Below are 18,887 nucleotides of genomic sequence, written 5' to 3'. Positions count from 1 at the left end.
TAACGCCCCATTCACATGGGCCGTCGGTGTCAACGCTTCCCATTTACTATGAATAGGTGATGATAGACTGAATTGTGTATCCGTCGCTTGCTGTAGAAGTTGGGAACTTTTCAAGCGCCAACGAAAGCGTCAGTTATCTGATAGCTTTATGCAAATAGCAAAGCTCAGGCAATAGCCGATAGCGGACTAACTTCATTGGTGAAGCGTTCACGATGAAGCCCCGTGTGAATCAGGTGTAGTTGTTTTATGTTCAATCTACTTGTATTTGTAAAAACAATTAAGTTAATTGATTTGTTTTGGGACAACTTACTTGTGTGGAGCTCTGCATTTTTTAAAGTGTGGGTCCAAACAAAGCCAGAATAGCTGTTTCATCTTCAAATGAATCTATTTTTCAACTAATCAAAAAACACAGTAAATAGTCATTTCACTGTCCCTAATAATCCTTCTTTTTTGTTCAGATAAACATGATGCTGAGCTTTCGCGAGGACTGTCTGGAATGTCCTTGCCCAGAGGACATCCAAGATCTGATGTGGGAATTCCATCAGGATCTAATGAGCCACTGTGGTAGGCAGACAATTAGGACAATCGGTGGCATAATTGTCCAGCATCTCGACCTCTCATGCGTGAAGCATTTATTCCCGTGTCTTTGTTTAATCAGGAATTGAGATAGAGAGTGGTTCAGAGAATGAGAATGAGGATGACCTGTCAATCAGGAATCATCTCCACGGCCTAGTGGATAAAATAATGCATTTAAAGAGGAGAATGTCAGGCCTGCCTGAGGAGATAGCGAGCAAACCTGGTAGGAAAGCCTCTTTTTGGCTTTCATAAATGATCTTTTTCATTATACTGGGATCACGTTGTTATGTTATGAACCTGTATTCATAAAACTGTACAGGTTATTTCAATTACACGCCAGATGAGCGAATGCAAGCTGAACCAGACGTCTCTTTTTTTCCAGTGTCTCTGCAGCAGCTGATATCAGAAACCATGCTGCACTGGGCTCAGGAGGAGACGATTGAAGACCCAGATTTGGTGCGCGCTGTTTTCAGTCTGCTGCATCAACAGTATGCCGGTCTGCATGGCCAGATGTCTGCGCCGCTACAGAAGGCTTACTGTATCAGCCAGACATCTGTGGAAGACACTCTTCACCTTCAGTGGGCTCTAGCATGCATCCGTTCATTGCTCAAGGCCAGGATGGGCAAAGAAGAAGAGGAATGCATGATCAGAGGACTGGGGTGAGAGCGGATGACTGTGTTTGGAGTGGAATGCTGTACTGTACTTGTTGCATAGTGTACAGCAGGGGCTCTCAAAGTCTCAATTCAAAGGTCCAAATATGAGTTTTCCTCAGTTTCATAGGTCTAATAAAACTTGTTTTTAATATGCACATTTAATAAAAAGACATGAGTGGCTTTTGCTTTTTTAAATGCATAAATAACAAGTGCAAAAGTGGCAAAATGACACTGTCAGCATTTTTTAAATGAAAAAAACAACCAGAGGCAGTCTAAATACGAAGCAGTGCAAGGTGAGAAATGTATTCCAACAGCTGCCTAAATGTTTGTTTCATTGTTTTGTAGACATTTCCACACTTCAAAACTCTAACTGTCTCATTAAAAATCAAACAGAACAGTTTTGTGCTAGATTGAAGAAACTTCTCTGACCCATCATCTTTGAAAGCTGTTTTCTTTGTCAGCTTTTTCTTTTTGGAACTGACATCCTCATTCATTCAAATGCTTTCTGCCGTGAATAGTGTCGCCTGATTACTGACCGCTGAATAAGACATACAATACTAACAAGATTACAGGTTTGACACGCTTATTAAAACAATGCCTTAATTTGAATCCCTTACACACAAATAATGCACATAAAATATAAAACAGAGCAGGGTTCAGATTTAATTATCTCTAGATCTGGATTTTTGACAAGCACCAGTGTGTAGTAAATGTATATGTTTAATTTTATGTTTTATTTAGTTCAGGCAGTACTACACTTTTTATTTGAGATATGATCAAATGTCGTGAGTAGAATGATTTTGTATTTATATTTAAATTGTATGTAAAATATCACATGATAAAATTACAAATGTTATTTATAACTTAGTGGAAATGAAATTTTAGCTTATAAATGTTTAAGTTTAAACGGTCATATAACCCCACATAGTCATATTTACACTTCTTGAACACCCAAAGCATTATAAAAAATAAAATGCAATATATATGACATATTTAGACATTAATTAAAGTTTGGGGTCAGTAAAAAAAAAGTCAGTTAAAAAAAAAGAAATTAATTATTAAGCAAGAATTCATAAAAAAATGGATGTTTTAAAAAATTCTGTTCATCAAAAAAAAAAAATAATAATAATTTAAATTGTACACAAAAAAAGTAATTGTAAATAAAATTGGTCCTGTATATTTTTTTGCACCAAATTATAAAATTAGATTTTTTTAAAAATCACGTGATACTAAAATATATAGGCTTTACCCAATATTGTATCCTTGGTAAATGTAAGAGCTTCTTTTAAAACCAACTTATGATGATAATTCATTGTAAAGTTATTTTACAATGAATTATTACAATGAACTTCATTACCATTAAAAGTCTAGAATTACTTCATCACAATTGATGAAATCAAGCCACAAAACGATACACTACAATTTTGGACACATTGCTTAAAGAGGTGACACTTCAGTGATTCAATGTTTTTGATGGACTGTCGTGCTCAAACCAGTCTTATCCTCTATTTGACACCTGTGTTTTCTCTTATGTAGTGACATCATGAACAATAAAGTTTTCTATCAGCATCCTAATTTAATGAGAGCTCTGGGGATGCACGAGACTGTCATGGAGGTGATGGTGAACGTCCTTGATGCTAGAGAATCCAAGGTAATCATAATTAGATCAAATACTTGTGCTTCATTATAATTCATTACTGAAGTCAAAAGTCAATTGAGTAATTGACCCTCATAAATTAGACTGAAATCATTAAATCATGTGTGTTTTTTCACTCTCTTGCTCCTCTGCTATCAAGGAAATCATATTCCCTAAGATGGTTGCGCACTGCTGTCGTTTCTTGTGTTATTTCTGTCGAATCAGTCGCCAGAACCAGAAGGCCATGTTTGATCATCTCAGCTACCTGCTGGACAATGGCAATGTTGGACTTGGTATGTGATTTAATTCCAAAGGGTTATATGCACCGAGACTTTTCATTTTCTGTCAGCCAGACCAAGCACTTTTGGTGAACTGTTGTGCCATTACAAAATGACCTATTGATTTCTTTAAAAATCAGCAATCTTCACTGCCTGATACAATATAAAGTGGGTCTCAGAGTGGACAAGAAGCACTGCATTAAATTCAATTTTTCTATCTTTAAAATATGCAAATGTATTTTTACCCCAGTATTATATAGGAGTTTCTGCGCTCGCCTGCTTCTACTGATGTCTTCATCTGGTTTTACGCTTGAACAACTAAATGAATGCTTAAGTCTGTTTAACTGATTGTATTTCAATTACAATAGAACATCAGTGCTGTACAAGACACCTTATGAAATTGAAAATAGTCACATAAACCTTTCATTGGAAGTTTATCATTGTCTGAAAACACTAGCTGTGCATAGAGCGCATTAACATGGAGTCTGAACATTTTTAAGGAAGTAGACAAAAGTAAATGTGATCTTTCTTGTCAGCATCTCCCTCCATGCGAGGATCAACTCCTCTGGATGTGGCGGCTGCTTCAGTCATGGACAACAACGAGCTGGCGCTTTCTCTTACAGAGGCGGACCTGGAGAAAGTAAGTTTCACTCATCTCCTTTCCACATTCCTTCTGATTTTTGCAATAATGAACTGGACTGGTCTTTCTCAATGTGTTTGTACAGGTCGTGCAGTATTTGGGAGGCTGTGGTTTGCGTAGTTGTGCTCTGCTGGTTTCTAAAGGGTATCCAGATATTGGCTGGAATCCTGTAGAGGGAGAACGCTACCTGGACTTCCTGCGATTTGCAGTATTTTGCAATGGTAATGTTTGGTTTTAGGGTGTGTTTGCTTGATAATGATGTAATAAAAATTAAAAGATTTTCTGTCTGATTTAAAAACTTTGCCTGACCATAAATCTTTTCTGTTAAAAAAAATGTCTAAAGTTCTGTATTTTGCATGCCAGGCCAGTTGTTGATAATTTATTTTTGCACATACTGTATGGCAGTGTTTCTTAACCATGTTCACGGAGAACCATCAGCTTTGCACCTTTTCCATGTCTCCTTAACCAAACACACCTGATTCAGATCATCAGCAGAGACTAGAAGACCTGTTATAGGTGTAACAGACAAAAGAGATCTCCAAAACATGCAGTGTTGGTGGTCCTTCAGGAATGTGGTTAAGAAACACTGCTCTAGGGTGATCATACATCCTCTTTTCCCAGACTTGTCCTATTTGGAACTAACAAAATGCATCTGACCGGTTTTCTACATTTTCTAAAACCTACTACCTCTTGGCCACACCTTGTTGCACGCCCAATTAATCGGTCCTGTACCTATGTAAAAAATAAAAGTTCAGTAACAGTTTTATTGTTGTGAACTCTCCAGCACCACCCTCACCCCCCCCCCCCCCCTTTTTTTGAAAACTACAATATGGTCACTCTAACATACAAGTATTTGTGCAATTCAATAAAATGAGCTCAATGCATAAAAAGCTTTATCTTTTCCCTTTAACTTATTCTTTAATGACCATATAAAATAATGCCCTACTAATATTTTATTTGCTTAATTTATCCTTTTCTCTTTAATTTTTATTTGTATATATTTATTATTATTATTATAATTATTATTCATTCATTTATTCATTCATTCATTCATTCATTTATTCATTCGTTTTCGGCTTAGTCCCTTTATTAATCAGGGTTCACCACAGCGGAATGAACTGCCAACTTATTCAGCATATGTTTTACTCAGCGGATGCTATTTCAGCCGCAACCCAACACTGTGAAACACCCATATACTCTTACATCCACACACACATACTACATCCAATTTAGCGTATTCAATTCACCTATAGCGCATGTCTTTAGACTTGTGGGGGAAACCGGAGCACCCGTAGGAAACCCACGCCAACACGGGGAGAACATGCAAACTCCACACAGAAATGCCAACTGCCAAGCTGGGCTTTAGCTGGGGCTCGAACCAGTGACCTTCTTGTTGTGAGGCGATCGTGATTTTTTTATTGTTTCTCTTTTTATTTATTTATTTATTTATTTATTTATTATTATTATTATTATTATTATTATTATTATTATTATTATTATTATTATGTCTCTCCAAGAATCTTTTTCAGCATTCAATTTCAGTTTGAAGTAACTGACAGCTAGAAAAGTATTGTAAGTTCTATTCTGGAAAAGGCCTGTGAGGTTTGTGAATGTGTGTACTTAAAAATAATCTATAAAATATAATAAAACCAAAATTATTCTTATATAAACATATCCTTAAACTGGAACACTGAACCACTAAAGCCTAATTAAGCACTTCTGGTTGGTTCCCATTGGTTGTTCTTCTCCTACAGGTGAGAGCGTTGAGGAAAACGCTTACGTGGTGGTTAGGCTTCTGATTCGCCGACCCGAGTGCTTTGGCCCTGCCCTTCGAGGGGAGGGGGCAAATGGTCTCCTAGCAACCATGGAGGAAGCCATCAGGATATCCAACCAGCAAGATGGAACCACTGCACACAGTTCCAGCAGGACACTGTGAGTTATGTGCGTCAATTTAATCTTGTCAGAGCTTGTTCTCACTCAATGCTTATGCCTTATTCTGCACCCACCTGCACTCTTAGTGACACACTCGATGAAGATGATCATGACGTCATCCACATGGGACATGCCATAATGACCTTCTACTCTGCTCTGATTGATCTGTTGGGTCGCTGCGCCCCTGAGACGCATGTAAGTGTTTCGGGGACCCGCTGGGAAAGCTAGATAAGAGCCATGTAATGTGTTTGAAGGATTGAGTTGGAAAGGGCTTATTGGTTTTATCTACTTTTCAAGGTGCAGTCAGTTTTCATTAAAGGTTTTAAAGGCTCTTCAAGGTTTGCTAATGGGCATCTCTATTGTGTGTGTGTGTGTGTTTGTATGTGGTTTGCAGCTCATAGAAGCAGGGAAAGGTGAGGCCATTCGAATCAGGGCCATCTTGAGGTCTCTTGTTCCCAGAGAGGATCTGGAAGGAATCATCAATATTCCATTCAGTTTACCTGTTGTGAACTCAGGTATTTTGTGTGTGTGTGTGTGTGTGTGTGTGTATTATGAGAGAGAGCTGCCACTTTAATTTAAGTAAATATACATTTACTCAGACTCTTAAATTATCTTTCCAAATCTATTTATTTTATTGAAGAGCCATGAAACCCCTCTCTTTCAGTTCAAGTCTACCTCAAAAGTTTTGCAAAAAATGCTTCGTGATGGGTGTGAAGTGCCGTGAGCAGAGGAAGAAGTGGGCTTGGCCGACAGAGCAGGGGAAACAGAAGAGCTTTTTTTTGGCTCACCAGCTCAAGATAAAAAAAAATCTGATACAAAATGTGAGGAGATGCATGATTTTAGAGTTTACAAAGTTAAAATGCAAAGAAATAAACAGTAAGTAATTTAATGCTGTTTTGTATAATATAGGCTGTTTGTAATTTCATAATGACCACAATTTGTTATATCATTATAAAGATAATCATGTTTATTGAGGAGGATTTCTCTCCTCCTAAATTCTGGATCTGAATGCAGACAACATGGATAGCAGTACAGCAGGTCTCTTTCCTTGTCTATCCTTGCCGATAATCTGGAGGATTTTAAATATGTGCAAACACGGCAGCACAGATAGGCGATGTGTCTGAATGGTAACAAACTCAACCGATAAAAGAAAAAGTACGCCATTCTCCAATTATCGTACAGCATGGTGACAGCATCATGAAAGCCAAGCAAAAAACTTTGTGAATCATGGAAACAAACGCAAAGACCCTTCATGAACCACTAAATACTGCATGTTGTGTTCTGTCTTAACTTGGCAGGTCTGTCCATATTAGTCTGTCATCAGAAAGCATGTGCAGTCATGAATAATTAAGAAGCAGGGTCTTCTCATGGGATAAGAAAACTAAGCTATGAATAATAATGAGAAACCGACGCACCATCACTCTACCAGCAGATGCGCTCTACATCACCGATTTTTAATCCCATCCCAATAATTATTTTAAACCCGGAAGATGAAATTAGCAGACAAAAGCTTCAAATGATCCATTTCCCCCCACAATTAAAGCTAACAGGTGCTAACATTGTCTTAAATGATGCTCAGCACATACAAATCTGTTAAAATCTAAAAAAAAAAAAAAAAAGTACTACAGGGTGTCTTGAACCTTTAAAAACCGTGATCAAGTTAAAGGGATTGTTCACCCAAAATGAAAATTACCTCATCATTTACTCTTCCTTTGAGTTTCTTTCTAATGTTAAACACAATGGTTGCCTGATCCATTTGACTTCCATAGTATTTTTTTTCTACTATTAGGATGTAAATGGGTTCCAGTAACCATCATTCTTCAAAAAGTCCCTTTATTTATCAGGGGTCGCCACAGCGGAATGAACTGCCAACTTATTCAGCATATGTTTTACACAGCGAATGCCCTTCCAGCTGCAATCCAGCACTGGGAAACACCCAGACACTTTCATATTCACACAAATACACTGTGGCCAATTTAGTCTAATCAATTCACTTGTAGTGCATGTCTTTGGACTGTGGGAGAAACTGGAGCAACTGGAGGAAACCCATGCCAACACAGGGAGAACATGCAAACCCCACACAGAAATGCCAACTTACCCAACCAGGACTCAAACTAGCAAACTTCTTGCTGTTAGGCAACAATGCTGACCACTGAGCCACTGTGTCGCCTGTGAGGAATTATAAAGGTTTAAAACCACATGAGGTACAGTGAATTATGAGGGAATTTTCAATTTAACGTGAGCCCTTTTAACGAGGAAGTCTAAGTTGGGTTTTAAATAGTTTATTTAGTTGCTGGCAGAGTTATTTAAGAAGTCTATTTGAAGTCTATTGTGATTAATTGGTGGTTGAAAATATTGTGTGCTGGTTATACTCAGATGGTCTAGTGGTCGAACCGGACATGTCTCGGATGTTTTGTCCGGATCACAAAGCAGCCATGGTGCTGTTTTTGGACCGGGTTTATGGAGTTCAGGATCAGCAGTTCGTGCTGCGTCTACTGAAGTTTGGTTTCCTGACGGATCTGAAAGCTGCTGTTAACATGGATACTGTAAGTGGAGAGATATTTCATGTAGGTAAATGTTCTGGCAAATTTAAGTAATGTTAACATGTCATTTCAAACCGATATGACCTTTATTTCATCTGAAAAAAGTCATTTTCAAAGTAAATGTTTCAGATGTCTGTGGTGCCTTTTTCTGTATAGTGTAATCTTGATCTTCAAAAATGTCATAAAGCATGACCAAAGCAGTACATTCTACTCATGTGCTGTATTACAAGTGCTTTGAAGTCAAACTATTGTTCTGTGTGAGGAACAAAGCTGAAATATAAGACCTTTGTTTACTAAAAATTCTAGAGCATGTGGGGTCTAACCCATCTAATTAAGGGTCCAAGCCCTGCAGTAGATGCCAAAATAAAGGTTAAGGGGGTTTCAAAGGGGGTTTTATTCTTAGTTCTACATATTTCAACCGCTCTGTCTGTTCAACATGTTTCAACAACTCTTTATGCAACAGAAAAGAAATCAGTAACCTCTAAAACAAGTCACACCATTGCTTTATGCGTCCAGTAGTTGTAAAAATAAGGACATTGACAGAAGACAGTATCTAGACGTGAACATTGAGTCTCATAATAATTCATGTAAAATCACCCAATAAAATTCATGAGAATAACTTTAACTGTTGTTGTGTATACACAAACTGTCGATAATATAAAAAAAAATGCTGATTTACAAAAATGTTCTCCACATAATTCAAAGTTAATTTATTTATTGATGAGACAAGCTGAATTTTCTGCAGATAATACACTAAATGTGTACTAAATTAAATTAAGCAAATTCTGCTATAGGATGTTGTTATTTGACAATACCAAAACAACCAAATACCCATAACTCAAGACCACGCCTTTTTAATATATTTGCTATAGTTGCTAGACATGCCCCTTAATGCTGAAGTCTGACACTGTGGTGAAAAATAGTTTCTAATATTGCTTATTCCACTTTGATGTGCTTTCTGATAATCCGCCTCGTTTCAGGATGTGACTGATAAACGCCAGATCAGTGGTAAATAAGACTTTAATAATTAATGAACTTTTTTCATCGTGCGATTTGGATTTTTTTATTTATCTCCTAGCTTTGGCTTACCACTGGAGATCAAAGCTCTCTCTCTGAACTGCTACCCCTGAATTGTTTGTTTTTAAACTCTCCTTGTAAATCTGGTCGTGGTGGAGGCCTAATCTCTATTTTTTAAAGACATTTTTCCTTGCCGCTTAGTTGTGACAAATGACTATCGGTCTTTTGAGCTGCAGTTGTTTACGTTGGAGATGAACCTCACGCTTTTGGTTGCTTTGATGTACCGCCCTCCAAAGCACAACACAAACTTTTTAAATGAGTTTGCTGATTTTTTAAGGAGGACTTCTCACTGAAACATGACAGAATGTTGATTCTTGGTGATTTTAATGTCCATGTATGCTGTACATATAGGTGATTGACATAGGTTATGTCACAATCCTCCAAATATCATCATATCTGCTGCTTAAGAAACTTTTATCATTACAATTATTGATTACCAAAGTTTTTTTTTGTCCTTTAACATCTTAATGTGTTTTCTGTTTGCAGACAGGGTTAGGTGGAACAGACATGGCACTGGCCATCAATCGATACCTATGTGTGGCCGTTCTGCCGCTGCTGAGTAAATACTCGTCTCTGCTTTGTGACTCCTCATCTTCACGGAGCGGGCCGGTGGACGAGCTGCTGCAGGGTGTCTATAGCCTCTCTAAAGCCAGCGGACTCACCAAGGCCCAGAGAGAAGCCATACAGGACTGTCTGCTGGCAGTGTGCGGGTCAGCATATTTGACCTTGCTTTTTTGTGTTGATCATATGATACCATAAAAGCCATTTAAGGCTATGTCCACACATATAAGTGTATTTTTTTTATCAAGAGTTTTCCCTGCTTTAATTTTTAATGAAATCATTGATGCATGTTAAAGGGAACAGGCGGAGATAATGAAACTTTTAAGTTGGTTCCACAACAAACAGGGAATTAAGTATTTACATGTACATAGTCATTTAGCATTATTTAGTCTTTAATGCTTTTTATCCAAAGTGACCTACAATTGACTCACAATTGGCTAAGCCACACCCAAAAACTGCCAGACATCAATTATGGCTTAGCAACTGTAGCTACGCACTGGAGGTCTGTCAAGCTTATGAGCAAGGGAAGCAAGCAAAAGGTTGTGCATATGGATTGTGCAGATCTGATACCCGGTATTCTAAAGTTTGGACAGGGTGGTAGATTTTTTTCCCTTTCCAAAACCTAAAACCCAAGGGGAGAAATGCCAGCGTAGATCAAGCTATGTGAGGGGCCGTGAAAGCAGCACAATTCAGCCATATTTCAATCTGTTTCGTTTATTCACTCATTCGTTTTCTTTTAAGCTTAGTCCCTTTATTAATCAGGGGTCACCACAGTGGAATTAACCGCCAATTTATCCAGCATATGTTTTACACAGCAGATGCCCTTCCATCCGCAACCCATCACTGGGAAACCCATACACACTCATTCATACTCATACATACACTATGGACAATTTAGCCTATCCAATTCACCTGTACTGCATGTCTTTGGACTGTGGGGGAACCCGGAGCACCCGGAGGAAACCCACGAAAACGCAGGGAGAACATGCAAACTACACGCAGAAATACCAGCTGATTCAGCCGAGGCTCGAACCAGCGACACTACGTCGACCCATCTGTTTCAAGCTACGAATATTTAAAATTACATATCAACAACAAAACAGAGATGTGATCACAAACTGAGCACTTGCGATCAATATACTTTACCTGCAGCTGTTTTTCAATCATTTATAACCCTCATGTCCATGTTAGAGCTACAATTCGTCAATGTTTTTGTCTGGCTTTTGGAGATTTAGTCTTTGGTGACGGCGTTATAATGGGTTAGTGTCTGCTTTTACATTTGGTGACAGATTAATATTTGCTGGTAGGGAAAATCTATTTGTTCACTTCTGCTATTTATACTTTGATTTGCATTTCAATTTATTCATTTCTTTAAATTTAACTGCAAATTAGAATAGAAACTGTATAAAAAGCACTCAAACATATTGACAGTTATAGGTACTGTACATTGCTATTGTTCAATGAGGCTAATATTTGGCACATATTCTGATTTATGTAGAAGCACTGTTCATGCGTGTTTCCTCGTCAGCCAGTAACGCTATGTTTCATTGCACGATTAGTTTATCAGGCTTTTTAGCTAAAAAAGAGAAATCACAGTTTAATTTGTTGTTATAGATTATTTTCACCTATCCTGCTATGCATGAACTAAGCTGTTGAATGGTTAGTGTACGAGGCAACGAGGCTTTAGCTTCAGTTTTGAATCAATTATTTTGTAATCGGTTGCGTATTATGTCGTGAACATACCCCTGTAATACATACTGCAGTCCTTTTTTTCTGATTTTCTAAGATATCTCACCTGTTAGCCAAAAATTACTAATTCTATCCCTGCGAATGTCTGACACCGATGCATATATATATATAATTTTTTCCTTATGTAAACTTTATAAATCCTTTGGCAATACATTTGTAACATTTGTCATGGCAATACAGCAATTATTGAATTGAAATGTATTGTACAGAGAAAGAGAGAGAGAGAGAGAAAGTGTTTCTACACGTGGTTTATCAAGACTTCTCAGCTGTGTAACGCACACTTCATAAATGCACAATGTTTTTTTTTTTTTTTAATATAGAGTAATTGTAAAAATGTGTCTGGTCAGAATGTGCAAAATGGTGCAAGTGTCAGAGTGTGTTTTTTGTAAGTAAATTGCATACAAGTCAATGAAAATACAGTGCGAATGTCATAGAATTCACAATTTGTTTGCTGCAGAGTATCTGTGTTTGATGTGAAATCAGTTGTGTTAGACAATCAGAGAGGACTAAACAGTGTCTCACTGATGTCCTGAGGTGAAAACTTTCCATAAATATTCATCCTGGCTGGAGTTTTCAAAACATTTCTGGTTTTAGTCTGTTTGTTGTGAGGACAAACAGCAAAAAAGCATATAAAAAAGTGCAGTTTTAAAAATTCTCCTGGTTTTGTTGACCTAAAATCAGACATATAAAAAAAATTCTATATGGCATTTTTATGAATTCTATATTAATATTTTTCAAATGAAACTTTGTCCCCACAGAAAGCTAAAGCCCTCCATGGTGCAGCCTCTGTTGCGTAATCTTGTGTTTGACGTCCCGCAGCTTCCAGAAAACTCCAAAATGCCACTTAAGGTCTAAACTAAAGTGAAAACGAAGCATTCAATAAAAGCAAAGCTCATGGATTTTTTTGTACTTATCACTGTGATCTCTTCTAATTGCAGCTGTTGACCAATCATTATGAGCAAAGCAGGAAGTACTACTGTCGGAGTTATGGATTTGGTGACTTTGGCTCCGCCTCAGAGGAAGAACTTTGTCTGACCAGGAGGCTGTTTTGGGGGATATTCAGTGCTCTTGCCAAAAAAGTGAGAAAAGACAGAAATCGCTTTCATAATATTTGTTTTTTTTACACATAGATCATGTAAACGGGATACAATTAACACCAAAGCCCAAAAAAATCAGCGCTGGATAATAATTTTTAATATATTTTTTATTCATTCTGAAATTGCCTAGGAATGCAATATCAAATCACAAAGACTGCATCATAGTTACATGAATATGTAATTTGATTCACAGCACAGTGAGGTTTGTTCATGATCAGCTCAAGATAACAGCGGTTTCAGTAAATTTGTTCACAGTAATGACAAATTATTCCTTAAAAATAAGTCTCCGCAAGTGCTGTAAGTTTGGGATGATTAATGTCGATTCGAAAATCCACCAGATGCCAAATATTCTTCCTGATTTGGAATGAGAATGTTATAAATAATTTGTCCCTGTGTTTTTTTCCAGGAAAAAACAAAAAAAAACATTTGAAAACAAGGCAAATAAACATTGCATATTTGTTTATTAATAAATAAAATATAATAATTTTTTAAATACTATATAAACACAATATATATAAATATATATACAGTCATTGGCCACTTTATTAGGTACACCAGTCCAACTGCTCGTTAACAAATTTCTAACCAGCCAATCACATAGTAGCAACTCAATGCATTTAGGCATGTAGACATGGTCAATATACTCAGACCAGTCAGATGGGCTAGTCTGAGTATTTCAGAAGCTGCTGATCTACTGGAATTTTCATGCACAACTATCCCTAGGGTTTACAAAGAATGGTCAGAAAAAGAGAAAATATCCAGTGAGCGGCAGTTCTGTCAACAGCATGAAAACATGGATCCATCCTGCCTTGTATTAGTGGTTCAGGCTGCTGCTGGTGGTGTAATGTTGTGAGGCCCATTTTCTTGGCCCACTTTGGGCCCTTTGTTACCAGCTGAGCATCATGTCAATGCCACAGCCTACCTGAGTATTGTTGCTCACCATGTCCATCCCTTTATGGCCACAGTGTACCCGTCTACAGGATAACGTGCCATGTCATAACGCGCAATTCATCTCGCACCGTTTTTTTTAACATAACAATGAGTTTACTGTACTCGAATAACCTCCACGGTCCCAGTTCTCAATCCAAACGAGCACTTATGGGATGTGGTGGAACAGGAGATTCGCATCATGGATGTGCAGCCGACAAATCTGCAGCAACTGCGTGATGTCATCAAGTCAATATGGACCAAACTTTCTGATGAATATTTACGGTACCTTGTTGAATCTATAACACAAAGGATTGAGGCAGTTCTGAAGTAAGGTGTACCTAATAAAGCGGCCAGTGTGTGTTTTTAATAGTTATAAAATAATAATGATCATGATAAAGATACACTCAAAACAATGATGTTTGTTCAAACTACTCATTTAAAATGAGCTGAAACAACAAGGTTTTTTGGGGGGGACAAATGAATTGTTTTCTATTTAACCCGCTTAAATTTGTTCTAACTAATAAGTTAACTTAAATTCCTAATGTTGTCCTAACACAAATCGATTGTAAGAATTTTTCACAGTGTAATTTTATTAATAATATTAATTCCTTTTTTAGCATCAGATGTCTGTTAAATGTAATGCTCCGCTTGTTTTGCACAGTTACAATGTTTTTGTTTTTTTCTCGACCACAGTCTTATGACGCAGACCTGTTCAAACTGGCTCTCGGGTGTCTCAGTGCAGTTGCTGGAGCAATTCCTCCTGACCACCTTGACCTGAGCTGCACCGGCGGAAGAGAGAGACACTCAGTGATGGATTCAGAGAGAGGCTTTTGTCCTCAACCCCTGGACACCTTAAAGTAAAGGGCTAATAAACACATGAGTTCAATTTAATGGTCCATTAACACTGATCTCAGAAGTCCACTTTGTCCTTTTGAGAAAAGTGTAGTGTGAATTGCTTGGAATGTAATATATAATAATCTAGTTTTCTCATGCGTTTTAGTGTGACAATTCCAGAAAGTCTGGAGTTTGTGGTGAACAAATATGCTGAACATACACACGAGAAATGGTCAATGGAAAAGGTAAACAGTTTCTTACTACAAAAGTTTACCTATGGATGACAGCCAGAAATACGGTCTTTAATACTATGTTTGATGGTTCTTTCCCCAGTTTGGTAATGGTTGGGTTCATGGAGAACAGCTTTCAGAGAGCTCTAAAGTTCATCCACTCTTAAAACCTTACAGAGCTTTGTCTGAAAAGGTAGACCTTAACCAGAATACATTTGTGCACATAATAATAATACTTTAGTATACTGTATGGAATGAAGAAAGCTCACATGCAGTATATTGCTACAAAATCAGTTTGCTCTCTGTTTTAGGATAAAGAATGTTATCGAGGGGTCATTAAAGAGACGGTGAAATGCATGCTGGTCTTAGGCTGGACCATTAAGAGGACTAACGAGGGGGAGTCACACGGCATTCACAACCCAGCTAGGAGGATCTCACAGTCTGGCAAGGTAACGGACACTTACAATTTTTTTATTATGTCCATTAATCTTTTAATTTTGACACTTTTTTCTTTCTCAAATGTATCTCTCAAGTGCTGTTTAATAATAATAATAATAATAATAATAATAATAATAATGATAATAATAATAATAATAATAATAATAATAATAATAATAATAATAATAATAATAATAATAATAATAATAACAACAATTCCTTACATTTATATAGCGCTTTCTAGACACTCAAAGCGCTTAACACATTGGGGGGAATCTCTGCATCCACCCACAGGTATGCAGCATCCACCTGGATGATGCCATGGCAGCCATATTGCGCCAGATCACACACCACACTCCAGCTGATTGGTGGAAAAAAGACTATTATGATATGGGGATGGTTAAGAAGCCATGATGGACAGAGGCTAGTGGGCAGATTTGGCCAGGGTGCCGGGGTTAAACACCTACTCTTTTTTTTTTAAGGACATTCTGGGATTTTTAGCAACCACAGAGAGTCAGGACCTCAGTTTAAGGTCTCATCCGAAAGACAGCACTCACTGAGCACTATAGTGTCCTCTTTACTATACTGGGCTGTTTGGACCCACCGAGACCTCAGGTTGAAGGCCCCCTGCTGGGCTCACTAACACAACTTCCAGTAGCAACCTAGCTTTCCCGTGTTGGTCTCCCATCAAGGTACTGACCGGGTGCAGCCCTTCTTAGCTTAATTTTGCAAAGCAAGGGCATTTTGTCAGTATTTACTATAATGTTCTTTTTTCTTCTGGATAAAGTCTTGTTTATTTTAGATTGGCTGCTTATAATAATAAAAGCAGCTTATAATTATAAAAAAGTGAAGGTAAATATTATTAGCACCCGTAAGAAGTTATGTTGTCCAATGATTAATGTAACCTAACTTGCCTAGTTATCCTAATTTACATAGTTTAAATTTAAACTGAAACTGAATACTAGTATCATGCAAAATAACTAGAACAATATGATGTACTTTCAATAACAAAATTCTTTATGTGAACACATTTTATGTTAAAAAAAATCAGTTTAAAAAATTAAACAGTACTTGGGAGATGTTTAAAAATAATTGAAATTTCAAAGGAGTGCTACAGGCAATCATTTTGACTTCAGTTGACCAATTGAACATCTGTGTATCTGGTTTATGTTTGCAGCACAAGAAAAAAGGCAATACTGTATGTGCAAAACCTCTGAGGCTAAGCAGTCAGTACCTGGATGGGAAAGCTAGGTTGTTGCCGGAAGTGGTGTTAGTGAGACCAGCAAGGACCCACATAGACCGCTCAACCTGCAGTCTGTGTGGGTCCTAACACCCCTGTATAGTGACGGGGACTCTATACTGCTCACTGAGTGCCATCTTTCAGATGAGACGTTAAACCAAGACTCTAGCTTGTCCTGACTTTCTGTGGTCGTTAAAAATCCCAGGTGTCCTTCAAAAAAGAGTAGGGATTTAACCTGGCATCCGGGCCAAATTTGCCCACTGGCTTCTGTCCATCATGGCCTTGTAATTATTCCCATAATATTATTGGTTTCATCACTCTGTCTTCTCGCCACCTATCAGCTGGTACAATCTGGCACAATATGGCTGCCGTCGCGTCATCAGGTGGATGCTGCACACTGGTGGTGGATGAGGAGATAATCCTCCCAATAATGTGTAAAGCGCTTTGAGTGCCCAGAAAGGCGCTATATAAATGTAAGGAATTATTATTGTCATTATTATAAATCCTTAGAACTTTTTTTTACTGAAAGAACAAAACATTATAAATAAATTGTATGTTGTTGTTGATATTAGTAATATCATAAATAATCTGCTTGTTTAGTAGTGACGTATTGTTGATATATACTGTCTCTGGGTCCAAACTGCTACTTATTTGAATTAAGAAAATATTTATTTATGACCACCTTTTAGTCCTATCACACATTAACGAGAATTTTATATAAAATCATAGTGTACACATGAGTCTTCGGACTTGCTGCATCACAAATACCAACATTTTAACAGTTTTTAAAATTCTGGCCATCTGACATTAGGCATGGACATATATATTGCATCGGGATTTCTCTTTGTAAGTGTTTAGTATAACCATTTCATGAGTCTCTGAGTCTCCCCATACAGTTTGAGATAGAGCTTGGACCCGGAAGCCGCTTCGTGTGACGTCACACTTAACAAGCAGATAGGAAGTTTATTCGAAACAAAAATTAAAATCAAAATATTGCCACCTGCATAAAAAAAGTTAAATCATAGAACATGAACACCTGCTAAACGAACATCGCATGCTGTCGTCTGAAAATGACAGTGTTTACACTATGATATATAGTAATATATATCCATTTGCACACCATGTATGTTTTAACATTTTAGTAGTGTGATATTGTGTTTTTTTTTTTTCAATTCAACAACTTCTGTATATGTCAAAGCAAATTCTTTCTGCATAAATTGTAGTGGCATCTTTTTTGTATTACAAACTGGTATTCCGTGATTAGGATTCAGAATAGGTCTTGCGTGTTTGCCAAGACTGGATTAACAGCTTGTAGGCTTTTTAAAAGACATTTCTCATTCACAGAACATGGGACACATTCAAAACAGACTGCTGTGCTAGATATCAAACTAGAAAAATGCATTGTGTTTCTGCAGTTAACATAAGTTGTTTTGTCTGTTTATAGCTGTCTTTTGAAGGAGCCTCCACGTTCAGTCCAAAGCCTGTGGACACCAGCAGCGTCACTCTTACCTGGGATCAGTATGTAAGCAGCTTTAAGCATTTTATTTTTATAGTATGAATCAAGTCCATCAGAGCCTAAAGGAGATATTCCCTTGTTAACCACTGATTACTTTGTGCATTCATTGATTGATTGCTTTTACAGTGCAGATAAAATAGCTGTAATTTATAATACATATAGCAGAGCATATTTTAGAAGTCCTTTTAGGAATTGCCTCATTAATACTGCCAGTTGGCTCCGTACGTTAACAGGATTAAAAATAACTACACTTTCAATCTGGTGTTGAAGGCTATGGCGGAGCGGCTGGCTGAGAATTATCATCACATCTGGGCAGCCAGGAAACTGCAGGAGCTGGAGAGTAAAGGTGTGTGTTACAGACGGCCACTGCGAGAGATCATACTGTAAATTCAATTAGGCTTTCTGCAGCCACCTGCGTCTTACAGTGAAGCAAGACTCTGTGAAATAGCAAAACTGGGTTGAGGTGTAGATACACACAGTACAGGTATATAATAAAGAATGTATGCAACTAAAGTAAAAATATAAATATATTATTTTATTAATAAACATACATTAAATTGATCAATTTATATTTATAATGTTGATAAAATACAAACACACATAACATGCATTCAAAATGGCAAATCAAAATTATAAAAACAATGATCACGAATAAATGAATGCTTACAAAATGTAGCAAGAAATTATTTTAAAAGTTGTTTAAAAAAAAAAAAACAAATGCAAATAAATATGTTTTCATAAACCTAAATACAGTGCTCAGCATAATTGAGTACATCCCATTTTGAAAATGAATATTTTTATTCATTTCTCAGTGAATATAGGCAATATATTTTGGTGCATTTAAACAAAACAGATTAGCTAAACAGAAATGTTTATTAAATTATTATTTTAGTCACCAAACATATTTAGAAATTGAAAAATAATACAATTAAATTTAAGCAAAATATTGCAAAAAAC

The 18,887-nt window shown here is 37.1% G+C and overlaps 1 protein-coding gene across 1 annotated transcript in view; it reads left to right on the top strand.

Moving 5' to 3' along the window:
• Positions 1-18,887, top strand: part of ryr2b (ryanodine receptor 2b (cardiac)) — a 119,842-nt gene that overhangs the window by 39,305 nt on the left and 61,650 nt on the right. Inside the window, exons 37-56 of the mRNA XM_068214574.2 lie at positions 459-564; positions 659-799; positions 959-1,235; positions 2,766-2,880; positions 3,026-3,158; positions 3,680-3,783; positions 3,869-4,004; positions 5,538-5,715; positions 5,802-5,910; positions 6,110-6,230; positions 8,092-8,261; positions 9,822-10,045; positions 12,404-12,494; positions 12,584-12,724; positions 14,366-14,529; positions 14,673-14,751; positions 14,840-14,929; positions 15,048-15,185; positions 17,859-17,936; positions 18,201-18,276. Coding sequence (XP_068070675.2) covers positions 459-564; positions 659-799; positions 959-1,235; positions 2,766-2,880; positions 3,026-3,158; positions 3,680-3,783; positions 3,869-4,004; positions 5,538-5,715; positions 5,802-5,910; positions 6,110-6,230; positions 8,092-8,261; positions 9,822-10,045; positions 12,404-12,494; positions 12,584-12,724; positions 14,366-14,529; positions 14,673-14,751; positions 14,840-14,929; positions 15,048-15,185; positions 17,859-17,936; positions 18,201-18,276 — 2,671 coding nt within the window. The remainder of the gene's footprint in view (positions 1-458; positions 565-658; positions 800-958; positions 1,236-2,765; positions 2,881-3,025; positions 3,159-3,679; positions 3,784-3,868; positions 4,005-5,537; positions 5,716-5,801; positions 5,911-6,109; positions 6,231-8,091; positions 8,262-9,821; positions 10,046-12,403; positions 12,495-12,583; positions 12,725-14,365; positions 14,530-14,672; positions 14,752-14,839; positions 14,930-15,047; positions 15,186-17,858; positions 17,937-18,200; positions 18,277-18,887) is intronic.

This window comes from Danio rerio, chromosome 17, assembly GCF_049306965.1.
Source record: "Danio rerio strain Tuebingen ecotype United States chromosome 17, GRCz12tu, whole genome shotgun sequence".
Lineage (NCBI taxonomy): Eukaryota > Metazoa > Chordata > Actinopteri > Cypriniformes > Danionidae > Danio > Danio rerio.
The sequence above is the reverse complement of the archived record's forward strand: the minus strand, read 5'-3'. Positions and strand labels throughout refer to the sequence as shown.